This window comes from Drosophila mauritiana, chromosome 2L, assembly GCF_004382145.1.
Source record: "Drosophila mauritiana strain mau12 chromosome 2L, ASM438214v1, whole genome shotgun sequence".
In the NCBI taxonomy this organism is placed as follows: domain Eukaryota; kingdom Metazoa; phylum Arthropoda; class Insecta; order Diptera; family Drosophilidae; genus Drosophila; species Drosophila mauritiana.
In genome coordinates, this window is record NC_046667.1 from 10,629,559 (window position 1) to 10,648,037 (window position 18,479).

At 42.9% G+C, this 18,479-nt stretch overlaps 3 protein-coding genes across 3 annotated transcripts; 2 read left to right on the forward strand and 1 right to left on the reverse strand.

Annotated features, from left to right (window-relative positions):
* Positions 1-142: 142 nt before the first annotated feature.
* Positions 143-1,445, reverse strand: LOC117150496 (aurora kinase B). Its single transcript, XM_033317400.1, has 3 exons — positions 1,196-1,445; positions 423-1,140; positions 143-362 (listed from the first exon to the last, which is right to left on the reverse strand). The coding sequence occupies exons 1-3, from the start codon at positions 1,327-1,329 to the stop codon at positions 225-227; spliced, it is 990 nt and encodes a 329-aa protein (XP_033173291.1). The 5' UTR covers positions 1,330-1,445; the 3' UTR covers positions 143-224.
* A 399-nt stretch (positions 1,446-1,844) lies between these two features.
* Positions 1,845-5,334, forward strand: LOC117146010 (signal transducing adapter molecule 1). Its single transcript, XM_033311933.1, has 4 exons — positions 1,845-2,205; positions 2,699-2,976; positions 3,036-4,239; positions 4,306-5,334. Exons 1-4 carry the CDS (start codon positions 2,163-2,165, stop codon positions 4,842-4,844), a joined length of 2,064 nt encoding a protein of 687 aa, XP_033167824.1. The 5' UTR covers positions 1,845-2,162; the 3' UTR covers positions 4,845-5,334.
* Positions 5,335-12,898: 7,564 nt separating this feature from the next.
* On the forward strand, positions 12,899-15,050 carry LOC117148932. The gene is made up of 2 exons (XM_033316660.1): positions 12,899-13,411; positions 14,734-15,050. The coding sequence occupies exon 1, from the start codon at positions 12,978-12,980 to the stop codon at positions 13,392-13,394; it is 417 nt and encodes a 138-aa protein (XP_033172551.1). The 5' UTR covers positions 12,899-12,977; the 3' UTR covers positions 13,395-13,411; positions 14,734-15,050.
* The last annotated feature ends 3,429 nt before the right edge of the window (positions 15,051-18,479 follow it).

Here is an 18,479-nt window from a genome sequence, read left to right on the forward strand (position 1 = left end):
TTTAAAAAGGGAACATTTGAAAAAGGAATTGTAAACAAATGGTTTATTTTAAGTAATATACGTTTCTGCCTTTTTATGCAGTTCCAGGTATTAAATCAAGATTAATATATTTCTATATAGATTTCAAAAATATACTCCAAGCTTCATTTAATCTTATAAACCGTTTATTAAACATAAAAGTAAAATCTGAAATAAGTCGTTACACAATGCAAACTCGAAACCAGTCAATTCCTGGCCGTGTTCTCCTTGCCGCGCTCCCGTTTCTGCAGCTGCAGCTCCCTTTCGGCCATTCCCGCCTTGACCCAATAGTGGGTCATCACATCCACCAAGGTGATGCGGCCTTTGCTTTCCTTGCGAAGCAGCTGCAAAGATGAAATCGCAGTTTAATAAATGGATCTCCAAGGAAACATCTAACAACTCACTCCGCCAATAAGTTCCTTGCAGCCCTTGGACAAATGCGATGGGTAGGAGATCTCCATGCGCCGGATCTTGCTGTAGGTGCTCTCCGTGCTGTTCGACTCGAAGGGCGGACAGCCCACGACGAACTCGTAGCACAGAATGCCCAGACACCACTGGTCCACCGAGTCGTCGTAGGAGTTCCCGTCCACCATCTCCGGCGGCAGATAGTCCAGGGTGCCGCACAGAGTTCTTCGCTTGTTGTTCGGCGTGTGCGCCGACCAACCAAAGTCGGCCAGCTTGAGGTCGTCTGTGCTGGTCAGCAGAATGTTCTCCGGCTTCAGATCCCGATGGATCACGTTGTTCAGATGACAGTAGTTAAGGGCATTCGCCACCTGGTAGGTGTACTTCGCAGACCGCGGTTCATCGAATCGATGATTGGGTGCGCCACGCAAGTGCTTGAACAGCTCGCCCTCGGACGCAATTTCCAGGGCCAAATAGATGCGGCTCTCGTCGTGGAACCAGGTGAGCAAGCGCAGGATGTGCGGGTGCTTCAGCCGCGACTGGATCTCGATCTCGCGCAGAACCTGACGCTGCACGCAGCCCTTGCGCAGCTCCTCCTTGAACATCACCTTCATGGCCACCAGGTAGTGCGAGTGGCGCTCCCGCGCCAAATAGACACGTCCGAATTTGCCGCGTCCCAAGTGGGCGCCCATCTCGAAGTCCCGGGGACTCCAATCGTATCTGGAGGGAGCAGATTAAGTACGGATCGGATACTTTGCTTATTGTTTGTACGTACGGCTGTCCGTATGCGTCGTGGGACATCATCTTGAGGCACATATTCTTGATCGGCTCCTGGTGCTCCTCGGGCACCTTGGCCAGCAGGTGCGGCAGGTGGTTGCGGTTGGCGTGCTTCGCGCGGGAAAGCGTCATGGCGCTGGCTTGTTAATTATTATATTATGATTTTCAAGTAAATTAATTATTTTAAGTTGTATTTTCTATGAGCGTCCCTTTTGTTTGCGCGTTTTTTTCGAATGCTGAGATTAGTGTGACCGCATGCTAGAATCGAGTTATGCTGTGACTTTAGGTGAAGCAGTTAAGTCACTGTATTTTTAAATTCGGTAAACATATAATAAAATATTTCAATGTTTCTTCAAACAAAAAATTAATCTTTTAGTGTTGTTCTTATATTGTGTATAATTATTAAAATAAAAACTTCCCTCCAGTTAGAGACATGTTTGAGCGATGTGCATATAAAACTGTTTAATTCTAATAAGCCATAGTTACCAGTGTTCAAATCAGAGTAGATGTGGCAAAAACTTATATTATTAGTTGTCAATTATACCTTTTATATCGAAATAAAAATCTTTCGCATAATATAAGTCTCGAATACCCCTAACTAGCAATCGAGAATACGCTGCAAAAAATCCCTTGGATTTCCCGACTATTCGCAATCTGGCCACACTCGCCATTAGTCATTTTTTACACAATAAACGTAAATTAAGCGAATTTGCAAGCGCTATTCGGAAGTTTTTAGCCCAATCGAAGATATATAAGCAGCCCAAAAGAGATTTGGAGAAAAGCGAAAAAGTCTACGCAGGAGGAGTAACACCAAAGCGTGCTTTCAGTCGCCGTGACGCACCGAAAATCGATTGGAGAGGAAAAACAATAGGGAAACCAGACAAAGATCAACTGATTTGGATTTATTGACCCCGGGGCAGCGCAAATTATTGGCAGATAGCTGAGCGAGCGGTTTGGTCATAAAGATGGGAATCTTTGGGCAGTCGTCGCCATTCGACGCCGACGTGGGTGAGTTCCATCTACCGATAAGCTGTTGGGTTGGCCAATTGGACAAGCCACGGCTCCAATTGGACTTCACCACAGACCAATGCGTTGCATAGTTTTTTTTATTCTTTTTTTGCTGTCTAAACACCCGCACACCACCCCATTTGCCCCTGTTTTCCCTATGAACCCGATGCCCAATTGTGCAGACAACAAAGAAAGTCATGTGAGATGCTGTGCGCAGCTCTGCGTCGTTCGTTGAACTTCTTATTGGAGTTGTTAGATGGCAGTCGCTGACCTTGAGTGACGTAGCACCCGCACCCGTCACACCCCCTCCGCAAACACAGCCAATCCCCTCCCCTCCATCCCTTAATGCAATTTAGTTAGTTTCCGATTGTATTGATTTTCTTTAGCAGCAATCAGTTTTCAAAGAGTCTTATCTTTGTTTTGCTGTGACTCAGTATATAAATTTTTATTTGACTGATAAGCTAATGCGGTTCACGTCTTTCTTGTTTTATAGAAAAGGCCACCAGCGAGACTAATACCAACGACAACTGGTCTCTGATTCTGGATGTGTGCGACAAGGTAACGACCAATCCCCGCCTGGCCAAGGATTGCCTGAAGGCGGTGATGCGACGCATGGGCCACACCGATCCTCACGTGGTGATGCAGGCAATTACGCTGCTGGACGCCCTGTCCAATAACTGCGGAAAACCGCTCCATTTAGAGGTGGCTTCACGGGATTTCGAGACCGAGTTCCGCCGCCTGTTGGCCAAAGCACAGCCAAAGGTTTCACTGGTGAGTGCAAACAGTCTAAACTCACTTATTTCCTTTCTAAAGCCAATTGTGATTCACAGAAAATGCGCCAAGTGCTGAAGAACTGGGCTGAAAACGACTACAAGAACGATCGAGAGCTCGACTTGATACCCGCACTCTATGCCAAGCTGCGCCAAGAGGGATATGATTTCAAGAATCTTGGCGATAAGACCAGCAAGACTGTTGCCGAGAAGGCCGCCGCTCTGCCCAAAGATCCGAATGTGGTCAGCAGCCAGCAGGAGGAGGACGACATCGCCAAAGCCATCGAATTGTCGCTGAAGGAGAACAAGGGCAGTCCAAAGACTGGGGGTGGAGCAAGTACCGGCACCGCCAGTGCCTATCCCTCGTTGTATCCATCCTTCGCTGGAACCGGTTCTAGTGCTCCGAGCGCCGAGGCCAGTTCCGCACCAGCGCCAGAGCCAAGAAAGGTTCGAGCTCTGTACGATTTCGAAGCTGCCGAGGAGAACGAATTGACCTTCTTTGCCGGCGAGATCATTCATGTGCTGGATGATAGCGATCCAAACTGGTGGAAGGGATACAATCAGCGCGGCGAGGGTCTCTTCCCCTCGAACTTTGTCACTGCCGATCTGTCCGTCGATCCCGAGCGGCTGGACATCAATCAGCAGCATAAGTCGGCTGCCGCCGCCGGGCAACGAGAGTTGGATTCCGCTGCGGCACTGCAGCAAAAGACTGAAGCGGCAGCAGCTGCCGCCGCAGCTCAGCCCGTGGAGATCGACGAGTCAAAGATCGACCGGCTGCTGCATCTGCTGCACGAGGCGAATCCCGAAGATCCCTCGCAGGATAGCGACGAAATGCTGCAGCTGGAGCAGGAGGTGCATCAGATGGGTCCGCTGATCGACGCCGAGCTGGAACGCGTCGACCGCAAGCATGCTCAACTGACGCAGCTATCCAGCGACCTCGTGGACGCCATTAATCTGTACCATACCTTGATGCGGGATGACCGTGCTGCGGCTGGACATTTTGCCGCTGCTGCTGGCGGGTTTATGCCTGGACTTGCTGGTTTTCCGGGTGCCGCTTTGTACGGTGCTCCAGGCTATCCTGCAGCGGGTGGATTCCCACCGGCCCAGAACTATCCGGGCATGCACTCGATGCCATATGGACCCGTACCAAATCCTCCTACTTCTGCTCCATCGCAGGCCCCTGGAGCTCCTGGTGGCTATCTGGGTCAACAGCAGGGACAGGTGCCACTGCCCTATCAGAACGGACATGCCGCACAGATGAACTGTTAGTACAAAGGATGAAAATACTTATTAAATTTAAGTTTAATAACCTTTTCAATCGTCTTTCCAGCGCTGCCAGCCCATTTGACTCAACCAACTGGAACTGCACCCATGCCCCAGCCCATCTACACTCAGCCCACTCCCGTGACCACCCAACAGCAGCCACTTCCACAGCACCCTCAGCAGCCGCCACAGCAGCAAGCCCAGCAGCCCCCACAGCATCCCCAGAACAGCTACCACATCGACCCCCAGTCGCAGTACGCCCAAGTTCCGCCCGCAGTCACACAAATCCAGCAGCCGCAGCAGCCACCGGCTCCGCACGCTTACATGTCGCCGCAGCATCAGCAGGCACCGCCGCCACAGGGATACCAGCCAGGACCAAATCTGTATGCACCGAACGGATCGCCGGCCGTCGTCAACCCGCAGAGCTACATGTCCCCACAGCAGCAGCAGCAACAGCAGCACCCACCGCCACACGATCAGTTCAGTCAGCTGCACCAGCAGATGGCCATGTCCATGGCTGGCGGACCGCCAGTTGGGGCGCCCGGCTATCACATGCAGAACGATGCTGTCAAGAACAACATTCCTATCTACCAGCAGCAGCGGTAAGACCGCTGCACTAAAACAGAGACCTTCACTTGGTTCGCTTCAAATTGCCCAAAACAACTTTGAACTTTGTCTGCATTCTGACAAAAGGATGTCATCGAGTATGTTAGTTTCGGATAACTTGCCGAGGAACGGAAGTTGTCAAATCTCTGCTATGTACATTTTGAGAAGAGCAATTGTCAGTGAACCAAAAATGTCGACTATCCTTTAAAATAACGAGAGAAGCCAAATTAATTTCAAGTATACCCTTATAATTTTTCGTTTTTTATGTTTATATTTTGGCCAACGAAATGATATATTTTTCTGAAAGTAAGGCAATACCAGTCGAAAAAGATATATATACCATATAATTAATCTGTATTCAACGCCACGTATAACTTTGTATTTAGTGAAGGGGAGATAACTATTATGTATTATGTTTATTGTACGGATTATGATAAATCTAACGAAACGAATCACATTCATTAAAATCATAAAAAATATACTAAGTAAACAATGTCTTTGAAAATTGCAAGTCAAGCTTGTAGCTTTTTTTCAGCATTAGCAATCTGTTTTGATTCATTTCCAAAATGTTTTTGAAATCGAATGAAGTTTTTAGAAATTTATTGAGTGAATGTATTTTTGCTGCAGATGTTGACTAGTCAAAAACGCTGCTTACTGATTACTTATTTATTTCTCACTTGAATCTTTTGTTTATTTTTATGATATTTATTTAACTTTTCTTATCACTGCAATAAAACATAAAAGCAAAATTCTTTGTTTAGGCTTTAGAATGAGTAATCTGCATTGCTTTATAAATTGAAACAATTCAGCATGAGTTTTGGATTCCCACCTCTTTTAAACTTAACATGCTTAGCTCCATCCCCTTTTTGGGGAAAACCCCCCTCCGCCCTGTCAGTGCGCTTTTCCGATGAGATTCCAATATATTCAGACAAGCTTTGCCACATGCCACTGTCTCGCAATCCGGCAAACATGCAACAATTCAGCAAATTTCCATCCGGCATTCGGTGGCACAAATATCCTGTGAAATAAACTGTCAAAACGGGGCAGACAGACAGTCTCTGAGCCTGGTAAATAGAAAATGCCAATGAATGCGGAGTGTCACCTGGAGTGAACGGCACGAGCCAGGAGACGGGCGAGAGCAGGCTATGCAAATATTTGCTGATTGTTGATTTCTATGGGCGGGCAGGTGGGTGGTGTTGTCTAGCTGCAAAAATGTCAACAAATGCATGGGTATTTTTTAAATTAATTGATTTTGCTGGCCTTGCACGCTTACATCGAATGGGCTGGTCTGGGCTGTGGGTAAGGGGAAATTGGGCTGGGGTCGTGGGAAAATCCTGCCCAGCCGAACACCTGATCCTTGTTCGTCCTGTGCCCTTGGGCCGTGCAATTGTGTGCTGTTGTGTTGCCTTTGTGGAGCAGTTTCCGTTCGGTTCGTCGTCAACTTTGATGGCATTTTGCTCAGTTTCGTTCTCGATTTGATTATTCCGCCGGGTGATTTGCATTTTGTGCCGCTGCATCTGTATCCTTCAAGTCGGATGGCATTAATCAGAAACAACTGAACTGGCTCAAGGACGACCCTTCAACCCACCCAGCGCCTCTCGTGCTTCCTTCTTTACTTTTTTTTTGTAACACTTGGCAATAAAATCAAATGATGCGGGCATCGTAAAGCTTCGCGCCTCTCGCGTTTTCTATGTCGTAAAAGTCGACACGTTACCATTATTGCGTTATGTATCGCATTGCCATTTTTGTCCCTTGGCTGCAAATCCCCGGCTCCATGTGCCATGTGCCTTGTGCCATGGTGGATGGACCACGGCCACGAATCCTCCACTGCTGGCTTCCTGGCCTGCGGATTGTGGCCTTTAAAGCGGCATAAATGATTCCCTTTTTTGCAGCTCTTCATTCACCGATGCGAATGCCTCAAAATATTTACCCGCGCTGAAAATCTAATAAAAAAAAATTGTTGGAAAAAATCCGGCTAGAAAATGGGGTAAAGAAAAAATATTTATGGCCATTTGCTTTTGATATTTATTCAATGGTCTATTGTTTGCCGATAAGCTGTGAATAGTTTTTTGTTTTGTTCGGTTTATTTTTATTTTTTTTTGTTGGTCGTTGGCTAGTCAACAGTTAGTTAGGTTGGAAAATCCAAGAGGAAAAATGAAAGATGGTCGTTCAGCGAGGTTCTAAATTCCTGAATATTTAATATTGAACGATGGTTAAATTCCCAAAACATATTTTAAGCTACAGTAAAAATGTAGAAAAATATACATTTATTTGTGGTTAAAATACAAGAGATTTAAAATTAACTCTAATATTATATGCAAATAGTTAGTTGTAATGTTTCACTAGCTTTTAAAGATATTGAATTTTCCGCATGCATGTTTTTCAGCCTCATGTTGTTTGCGTTAAATAAATACCAACGTAATTTTACAACGTCAACATTTCTGTGCCACTTGAAAAATTGTGCGGAGCATTTGAAACCATTTCCCCAATAACTGGCCACAATCGCAATTTTTCCAGCATATGCAAGTGGCACGCTGACTGACTGGGAAAACTATTTATTATTTGCACACTTTCCACAAGGTCACGCTGCATGCCATCCCAGCTCCTCGCTTTTCCTCGAATTGTTTCAAGGAAGCTTACTTTCAAATCTAACAGTCATGAGCTAGCAAAGTTTTTCAAAGAGAAAACTTGTTTTTTGCATGGAAATTGGCTGAGAAAACGGCACACAACACACAAAATATGCAGCTTAATTGGCTTTGTATCGCCACTTTTGAAGGTTTTGAGTACTTTCTACATTTATTTATTTTGATTCATTGTAAAGTTGAATTTTTTCAATTCATAAACTTAATGCAATGGGGAATGTGTAAGCAAAGTGCGCAATTTCTGGGAAAACAGGATGAAAAGCGCTGGGAAAATGCCTAAACGAGGCACGCGTATACATTTGCATACTCTTTGTTCTGCCTTTGCCAGCCATGTTTAATTTTTCCTTTTTTTCGCCTTTTGTCAGAACACAACACTCACTGGTTTTCCATCGCATTCCATGTGCCTTCGCTTACCTTGGATTCCCAGTTTATCATGCATTAATTAACGATTCCATTCAACTGCCATCATCGCAGCCCCCTTGAGTCGTGCGAACGGCGAGCACACAAACTTCAGCGAACAGTTTGCACTGCATTTGGATAAGTTGTACTTGAGCACACTACAAATATCCAGGAGTGGGGATACAATGCTCGTTGGAGCCCAGTGATGCCAAGGGCGCCAGTTCGCTATGGACATCCAAAGTCATCCATCCTGAAAACATATCTAATAGATTTATTATCTTGCTGTTATTGTATATTAACAGATATATCTACATATCCACATAAGCATCTACATAAGTATCTACATAGGTATCTACATGAGCATTTACATAAGTATCTACATAAGCATCTACACATCCAAGAAACTTTATGATTGCTGTTTAATGCATATTATGGTTAGCAAATTAAAATATTGGCCACTTAAAACTACAAAATAAAAATTCACATAAAAAAGAAAAAAATCTTAAAAAACCGAATTAATACGAACATACATATATTTTTCGAATAAAAGCCAGCTTTTTTGAGTTGGCATGCAAATGGGAAAGTTAAATAGTACTCTGTAAAGTGGTCATCACTGGTGGGCGTTCGCATTGGTGGGCGGGGCAGTAGGTCGTGCTGTTTCTAAATCACAAACACTGGCACACACTCGTTCACACAGCTGCATATTGACTTTCGCTGAAGTTGAGCGCGTGATTGAGCCAATGAGTGATTGGAGAGCTGTGAATGATTGAAAGCCTTTGTCTGAGTGTAATTTAATTAAACAAATCAAAGTTGTGCGCCAGTTGGGAGGCGGTCCCGTGCCATCCGAGTGTTTTTCTGTTAATTGAAAATACGTTCAACGAACGCGAACAAATATGCCGACAGCTGCGGGGAAGGGGTGGGGTGTAGTGGGTGGTTGTGGGTGATTTTCGTGGCATTAAATAATTAAGGGGGAAATTCGCGTACTCGCTGGCGTTGCCCATTTTCCCACTGCCGCCTTTTAGGCGCTTTATTATTTCACTTTTTTTTGGTGAATTTGTGTTTTGTAATTGTGTTTGTTATCGCGTTCTATTTGTGTTTAATTATGTGCACCACCACCTCGTACAAATGTTATAAATATATAAAATCAAATACTTATGCATGAGGTGTTTTTCTTTGCATCCGGTGTGCGGTGCACATTACCAAAATGAAACATTTCGAAATGTAACCATTTGCTGTATAAGCACTTTGCTTTATTATGGTAAACATTTGAATGGTTTGGTTTTCAGGACGTATGTATTTTTGTGTTGATTGACTGGCAAGCTGCAAGTGTAAATATTCAAAGCTTTTACTTTCGTGATGAGGACGAAAACGAAGAAAAGCCAAACGGACGGACAGACGAACGGAAAGATAGAGAAACGGACGGACATGACAGGATACTAATACGGCTAATGATCATGATCAATAATCTGCTTCCTCTAATAGTTACACACACTTAAAAGTAGCTAGTCTACCCTTTAAATCTACAAGTTATCCTGGCAATGCTTAACAAATTTCTCGACTTGGCTTAGATGCATCCCTTGCAGCTGCCGCTGACACATTTCCGAACTCACAGTAACACACAGAGGGCCGTCATTAGGATAGTGATGGAAGAAAAGATTCCGTTGAGCCTGGAATAGTGGGTCCTTGCTCGTGCCGCCTTATTGGAAACTTATTCGCCGGCAGGACTGCAATTAACAGGACGAGGAAGGCGACAGGCAGCTCAGTTTGATGCACGAGGCGATGGGCGATGGCGACAAAGTGGATTTAATGCCGAAAGGGTCCGAGGCAAGTAAGTTTTATGCAAATTGCATGTTGCACATACCCAGTGGATGGGGGTGGGCGCCAGAAAGATAAATTACTTTTAAAGTGCGCAGAGCCAGAAAGGCTCCACCAAAGACACTAGAATAACAAGATGCGTAACGGCCATACATTCGTTTGGCACTATGCAGCCACTTTTTTGGTGAAGGCCAAATTTGCTCTCTTTCCGCTCGCTCACGTTGAGAGCGTAAGAAATATAAAAGAATCTAGAAGACGATTTTCGGGCCGAAATCAATTCTGATCGAAGAAACGAATTTACATATTTGGAGTTGTGACCAATTTCGTAGCAATATGATGAAATAAAATAAAAATTCCCTGACTATTATAATAATTATTATAATAATAATTAAAGCAAATACAAAGGAAATTATTATAACTACTGTAATTTGAAACATAAATTTTCCAAAAAGAAGACATAACATTGAGAAATAAATATTTCAAAAAAATAATAATTATTTTTTAATTTCATAAAAAAATAATAATTTTATTAATAAATAATAAAAATAATAATTTTATTAATAAATAATAAAAATAATAATATTTCATAAAAAATAATAATACGTAGTAGAAAATAAAAATTAATAAATTAAATAAAAATATGAAAACAGTTCGTTGCAAAAGTCATATCGTCAGGCACGAAGTGCGGACACAAGCACTCAACAATCATTGCCTTATTAATTTTTCTCACGCCGCAAGCTGAATACCCTAATGACAAGTATTCTAATATAAAGTCATTTTCGAAATTTATTTTGTGATGTACATAGATTCGTCTATTACTATTTCTAAGCTTTATTTAAATAATAATAACGTTGAGGCAATGCAAAACAAGAATTTTTCGCATGGTGCCAATTGATAAAAAATAATATAGATTTAAAGTCAACGAACTTCTAAGGTGAAGGGCATATTTTGTCAAATTTACAATACATGAGCATACGTGTGCACACATACAGTTGTATGCTATCACTGTATGCGTAGAAAAGAGCTGTTTGCTGTAGCGCTCTCCGCTCTTTCTCTCTCGAACAAAAACTCAAGAGAGCCTGGAGCCACCTCTAGAGCCACGGCCAAAAAATCGCGTGCCAAAAATTTGTATGGCCGTTACGCATCTTGTTATTCTAGTGTCTTTGGCTCCACTCAGCTCCTGGTAGTGCACACATATGTATATATATATATCTACTTCTTCGACGGCCCGAAATGCAAATGGGTTTTCCCTGCACTCGTACTGCCTGATGATGACTTTCTGATTTGCTTGGGCCGAAACAAGTTTGCCATGTGCAAGTTTCTAGATCGTTTTGCCTTTTGGGCTTTTCTCTTTGGCAGCTTGTATATTATTTGTTAATTGATATGTCGCAAAAAGTTAGCATCCTGGGCTATAAAACTTTGTAATGCCCAAATCATTGTAAATCTCCGAAAAATGGGTTCGTTGTCTCGGCCACCCATGAAAAATCGGAACTCACTTTAATGGCTATATGTTCTCCTTAAAGAAATCCCTGTATACATATGGTCGAAGAGCAGGAATAATTAAATTGTAAAACATGGAGAACCCAAAGAATTTATTGGACTGAACGAACTGGAATTCCAGGTTTGCGTCGACCTCAGCAAAAAGCATGGAAATAGTGCCAGAAGTGGCAAAAATTCAGGGTAGCACAGGTGCACCAGCTGGCCAAAGTTGGGCTCTGTTTAACTATTTTCTATTCATTTATGCATTTTGCTAATAAAAATTTCATTTTTGCTTAACTAAGTGAAACGAAAAGGTTAAAAGCAGAGCAAGGAACTCTGGCGAACAATGAAGGTTTTTATCTTGGCCGACTGTTGTTTGGTCAAGCCTTTGCCGCCAGTACAGTGCTCCCTGGCTACGTTGGTCCAGTTCTCCCAACTCGCCATTCAGTTCGTATAGAGTGTAAAATCAGTTGGCGTATAATTTCGTTTTGCCATCGCCCTCTAAAAAATTACTTGCACTGTACTTCCGCTTTTGTGCCCGTTGTCTTGTTGCCTAGATAACATTTCCGTCATTCCCCTTTGTGTTGCTCCTTTTTCGGTTCCTGTTTGTTTGCAAACATTTTTTAAATTGTTTGCTGTAATTTGTTTCCGGACCCAGACAACAACAAAAAACAAAAAAAATACAAAAAAAAAATAGGCAAATGGACCATTTTTCGAGCTGTGTTGCCATAGTGGGCGTTTCTTCTTTTGGCCAACAAACGTAGTAACAGCAGTCGCTTTGTATTTTTTACGATTAAAAAATTATAATTTCAATGCTTGTCTGCCGTTTGGCTCAGCACGTTTGCTACTTTCTTTTAACTTGATTTTTGTGCTGCCAAATGGCGGCGACAGCTGTGGGTATACTATGTCCTATAAATCCCATTAATTGGGAAACCCCTAGGAAAATGGCCATCGCCACTATCCCAAAGTTCGGCAGCACGTTCCCATGACTTTTATTAGTTTCACCTTTTTTTCGCCGAGAATTTATGGCGATTTTTGTATATCTATGCAAATGTTTTACAGCCGTGTGTGTGTGTGTGTTGGGTATAAAAATATTTTATTGTTTACTTGGCGTGTTGCTGTCCAATTATTAACAATTACACAGTTTTAAAGTTCGAATTTCAAATGGTGCTATAAGAACTGGGTAAGAGATACAATTAGGGAAATTTCAGCCAACAAAATGAGTTATTTTTTTTTTAATTTTGAGTAAATTACATATCAATTACAGCATTTATTTAGTTTTTATTCGGACAGCAATTTAATTGGTTAAAATCCTGTTTACTTTTCTCTACATTCGCTTGCATTGTAAAAGTGCCGGTGTGCGTCATCTGTTGATTAAATTATATACGTATGTAGATATCTATTTGTAAGCAAACACTGACGTCATTCGCATTCTAATTCCGAACGAAATGAAAATATTTAAATAAAAAATAAACTTTGCCAGGTGCTGCACTCGAATGCAATCGCAAGTCACGTAGCATGCTGACTCAAAGTTTGCAACGCAAATAGTGAAAGTGGTGCGAAATCTAAAATTAAATAAAGCTCGTAATTTGACAAATGTTATTAATAAGATAGCTTCCCCGGCGTTTCAGATACTTTTGTTACGTTACAATCGAGCCAAGCTGAAAAATGAAATTCGAACAGCACGTAGAAAGGTTTGAACTTCTGTGGCGATTTCAGTTCAAAACCAAATTTGCTGCAGTTCGGACGCAAAGTTTTTAGACTTACTTCAAAGGAAATATCAATATATATTTATAAAATGAGTAACCTGGCATCAATACTGCCCCTCCTGCTCATCATCTGTGTTCAACGCTCGCGACAGCAATCCTTCTCGCATCCCGAAACCTGGACGGATAATGGGATTTACGTTCCCGGTTCGGAGGACGACCTGGACTGGACGGGCGCCAACTGGCAGCTGGTCGTCCGCTCTCTGATGCAACGCCAGCAGCTGCGTTTCTGCATCGCACTGGCCAGATTCGATGAGCAATTGGTGCCCGGCACAGCCTGCCAGGCTCTTTTGGCCAACGGCCCGCTTATGGCCAACTGCGATATTGGCAACATCGAGGATCTGACCATGACCTTGCGCTACGCCTTCGGGGAAATTCTGCTCGACACGAGTCGAAAGTGCCGTCCTGGCCTGGAGCTATTCGGAGTTCGCTGCAGGCGGAGGGCATAACTGCGGGAAAGACTTTAGTAAATATTTTAATTTTAATTTTAAAAATTTTAACATAGTTTCAACAATGCCAAAATGCAGGAAAAATATACATATATTTGAAAAATTGTTCTAGTAACCCTTTTCTCTGCAAAAGTTTTCTTAGTTCCTTCGAATTTTGTGGCACTCAAATACTTTGGATAACTGCTATTATTTCTAATTAACATTGATGTATATCTGTTTGCAGATTCCACACTAAGCCAAGTGAAGCCAGAAATAACTGCATTAGTTTGGCACTAATAAATTAGTAACTAATGGAAAATCGTAACATTTTTGCTAGCTGCTGAAACTACTAATTGTTCCCATTTCCAAATCGTCTCCTAAGTGCATTGCTAATTCACTTTATCGAGCAATTTTTCATCGTCTGCCCCGTGCTGTCCCTTGTCATTTCAATATGTCAATAAAAATCAGAAAGTAACACTCTCGCCTCTTACCGACCATCCCCCCCGATTCGTTTCCATTGGAAACTGGGTGAAGGACTGAGTCCGAGTGGCGAGTCCTTGCCGAGTGCAGTGCCTCCCTGACAAATGACGATTATAATTTGTAAAATGCGCCCATCTTGTTGCTCCCCTCAGATGCTCAGAGGTCCCCAGATCCCCAGATCCTTGTCGCACCCCCGATATGTTCGACTTGTGGCCTAGATGTTGCTGTCCGTCCATTTTCGCCCCATTCCCAGGCATTTCCACTCTCGGATTCAGTTTAGTTCATCGCAATTGTTGTTGCAATTAGCAGAAGCGATGGGCGGGCAATATAAGCACAACTGATGGTTTGAATGGGGAAAATTGCACAGCGCAAATGGCCGATGGTCGTGGGTGGATAGAGTCGTACGACTATTGTTGCATTTGGCAATTACCGGCAAATGTTTAGCAGCAAGCTGTATTTTGCATGCAGAGTTTTCCAATTTCAATCGGAGCTGTGATATCTTTTTCAATCGATTGGCAAGACATCTTCGAATGGAAAAAACTGTGGCACACTCCCATGCGGAGCTGTCAATACAATAGACGCTTTCCAAATCAGTTTTCGCAATGAAATTGATGGGATTTGTGCGTCGAGTGTGCAAGCTGCAGAAGTGCATTTTAGGCTATCATTATACGGGGCAACAAAATGTTTATCTAGCTACAAAGAAATGGGTGGCAAAATTTAAACGATTGGATCTAGAAACATTAAATACATATTTTTAAAATAAAAGTTATTTTTAAAAATTATTTTGATAGAACATCATATCAGCACAACAACCTGTGAATATGAAAACAGTCATATAAATTTAAACAAGTTTGAATTTGAGTTTCATTTGCTTTTTTAGCGACTGTTGTTCAAGCGTTTATCTGCCACTTTCAAGGACTCTTCAAGCTGCTCCCCAAATTATGGACAACTTTTCTACGGCATGGCCAAAGCTAAATGTAAATTAATGAATTGTTTAAAGTGCTTAAAATATTTACGCTCAAAGCAAGTGGATGAGCACTGCCACGCCCCCTTCGCGGACTAGCTTCAATCCAGGATGCTGTGAGCGTGGGCCGCTGACCAATGAATATGCAAACGATCCGCCACCCACGGACACTCCTTCCACCAAGTTCGTTAAAACGCAGCATAAGGTCAAGGAGGAAAGGCTGCGGAGAAGTGGTGGGCGAAGAAAGTACACTGGTCTACACAGTTCGTAGGTTTAGAACAATGTAGGTCTAGACGCTTCACTTGTTATTTAATTTAAAGAATAAATAATTCAATAAATATACATTTAATATACAACTTTAACCTGATAAATATTTGACAACAAGTAAGGAATTATTTTAAGCAAAATATAACTTTTTATCAATCTAGATCCTTGTTCGCTTCGTCCCACGGTGCGTATACGCGTTGGTGTCGAACGGTCATTAAGGCAGCGAACTGAGAGCTGAGCCCGCTGTTTACGCAGCGAGGAGGAGGAGCAGCCATGGGTAAAAACAAGAGGACGACAGTGGCAACAGTCTGTCTTGCGACTTCTGGTGCCACCCGTGATTTCCCACCCACCCAGTGTCCTGCCGAGCGCTGTGCTCCTTCGTTCCACCCATGGCCTTTGCAACTGACGACTGACTTTTAATGCGGAGCCCCTCGTTCCGTAAAATATGCATAAACAAATGAAACGAACTGACTTTGCCACTTGCTCAGTGCCACTGCAGCGTTTGCAACGTTTGAGGCGCTGCAGCCTTCTGTTTCTTTCGTCCTGCCGCTCGGTTCAGCTCGAGTAATTAAATTTCGCTGGAAATTCCTTGCATTTCCTTCTCTGATTTCGCCTGAGCTCGCCGAACTCGCGGATTCCTCCGCGCTATTTGCATTGAAAAAGTAAAAAATCTATTAATGCAACGCGACTGGTAATAATTTATGCAGCAGTAAGCAGATAGCTGAAAGCTGAGGTTCATTTTGATAAGGCGGAAGTGCCTTTAAATCACTTGGCTGGGAGCATGGGGTCAAATGACTTCGACGGTCGATTGGCAAATGAGATCGAACAAGATTGCAATCGCTGCCCAGACTCCCGACTGCATCCTTTGAATCCCACCCGGCGGAGGAGACGATACAAACTGGCACCAAACTGATTGCATTGTCGTGTGGACCCAGGAATGAGCGACATGGGAAGACAAAGGAATCGACGCAGAAAGGTTCAATATTAAAGGGCCACATGAAAATACTTATGGAAAAACTGGAACGCTTGTTGTCTAATTTCACCCGACCAAAATGGTAGAAACAAATTCATACTTTTTTATGTGTTTTTTAGGTATTTCATTAGATCATCATTACTAGTAAATCATTACTAGTAACAGTATAGTAAACCTAATTTAATAGCTTATTAATATACATTAAATTTTTTTCTCTTATTCGTTGTAATTCAATTATTTAGAATGCAATACAGTATTTATGTTTAATGTTTTTGCATTAATGGTGCTAATTGATGTGCAATTATAGTTAACTACGTTTAAATGAATTATTCTGTGTTCTGTTTTTTTTCGAGGTTATTGTACGCTTAGCTTTAATTTTTTCCTGTACGCCCATTTTAATCGCCTTGAGGAATCGCAATCGACTGTTATGTCGGGTGGCATGTGGCATGTGGCAAGGATGTGCGGCAAGGATGTGTGGGCCTGTGTGTGTGTGCGATCCATTCGGGCTCTTCAAGGCTCATTTATGGCCAGCATCGTTGGTCACTTTTTATGCATTTTCCCACGCTGTTTACTTTGTATACAAACGAGTGGCACTTACTTATTTTGTGCCACATAATGAGCGCTCCTGATGGTCGCTTATAAATTATAAAGCATTCCAACTCACACACACACGCTGTCGTCCAATAAACTTACCGCTCACACCCACCCAATTTGATTTGTATGGCTTTTCAATTTGTGCTCTGGTGCTCTTTAGTTTCATACCACTCCTCCGCTGGCTGGGCGGTCGTATTTCCTTTTTGCTGCATTTGCCATTGTATAAATTTTTGGTATTTGCGCCAATTTCATTCCAAATTGAGCGCTGCCCACAGTCGTTTATTTTTAATGCACCCAGGCCATCCAAACATCCAAACATCCCCAACCCAAGCCAAACTCAACCGAAACGGAACGGAACGAGACCGAGGCAAGGCAATATGGACATGGGCTGCTTCTCGCAAGGATGCGGACCAGGTGGGGAATGGGCAATGGGACTGGTGTGCACCACATCAGAAGTTGATTTTTTTCCACTTTCAGCTCTTGCTGAAGCTTGCCTTTATTTCCCAATTCCCATTTTTCTATTGTGGTCTAGCTGAGGGATTTCGGCTTTACTTGTTTGTATGTCTGCTTTTGGGAACGGAACACGTGTTGATTTGCCGTACCATAATACTTTACCAAGTTCTAGCCTTAAATACAGCACATATTCCGCAACTGCAACTCAATATCAATTTTCGGTTTTATTTTAAATCCATTGTGGAAAATTACGATCCCCAAAAGTGCACTGGTGAGAGCATCCAAATTGCGTTGCTCCGCCCACATGGAATCCCATTTTTTCCCAATTTGGTCCTTTGTATTATTTGCAGTGTGCATTTTGGACATTGTGTCCTGTCGGATGCCAAACACTCGCTGCACAGCAGGACACTCAGGCGAATTGCAGTGGCAGGAACTGGATTGGAGGTGGGGGTGGCATCCCTGCAAGCAGTTGGATTAGTTGGGCCAAAACGCAGCCGAAGGCGAAGGAGGGCCCCAAGTGCGCTCAAGATTTATGGCTCATGGTTCTCTGCTTTTGCGGTTGTGCGGGGATGAGCGGAGGTTGGGGGGTTGGGGGTATGACCAACTACTTGGAAGCTGTGGAGCCATCAAATACAATCAAATTGATTGCCTTTTTTTGTATGCCAGCGCCGGCAGCAGGCAGCGCTGACCTATAATGCGATTTTGATTTTTTATTAATTTCTTAATTCGCAATTAGTTAATGACTGGCCGGGAGGCAAGTCGCTGAACCACCCCCCACCTCCCCACATGATGAGCAACAAAAAGGGCGCAAAGGTCGTGTATGTACATATGTATGCATGTGCCACACATACAGCGAATTTCGAATGTGGAACGGGCCCAAATAAATAACAAAATGGCGTTCTTCAATATCCGGCGAGCGGAAATTTCAATAAGGCAGCCAAGGGAGGCTCCTTGGCCGTAATCAGGATATGAGCTCAAATGACTGGGCGAAAAAATGTGTGCGGCAATCAAACCTCGTGTATGTGGGCCGTACGGGGGGCGTGGCAAGTTTTGAATTAGTTGCGCCGAGAAATTCTGCATAAATCATTTCCTGTTTGTGTCAAAGGAACAAAAAAAAAGAAGAAAAACAACAAAAAATCGAAAAGTAAAAAAAATGAAGACTGAAGATAAAAGCCTTGCAAAGACAACGACAACAGAATGGAATAAAAAATGAAAAAAAATGAAAAGCGAAGGAAGCTACAAAATGACATGACAAAGTCAAAGCGACGAACAAAAATAAGGGCAAGACAAAGCAAACAGCAACAATAACATTAAATTAGCATTTTTTATTACTTGTAGTTTTCGTTGCCCTTTTGTACATTCCTTTGTGTGTGTT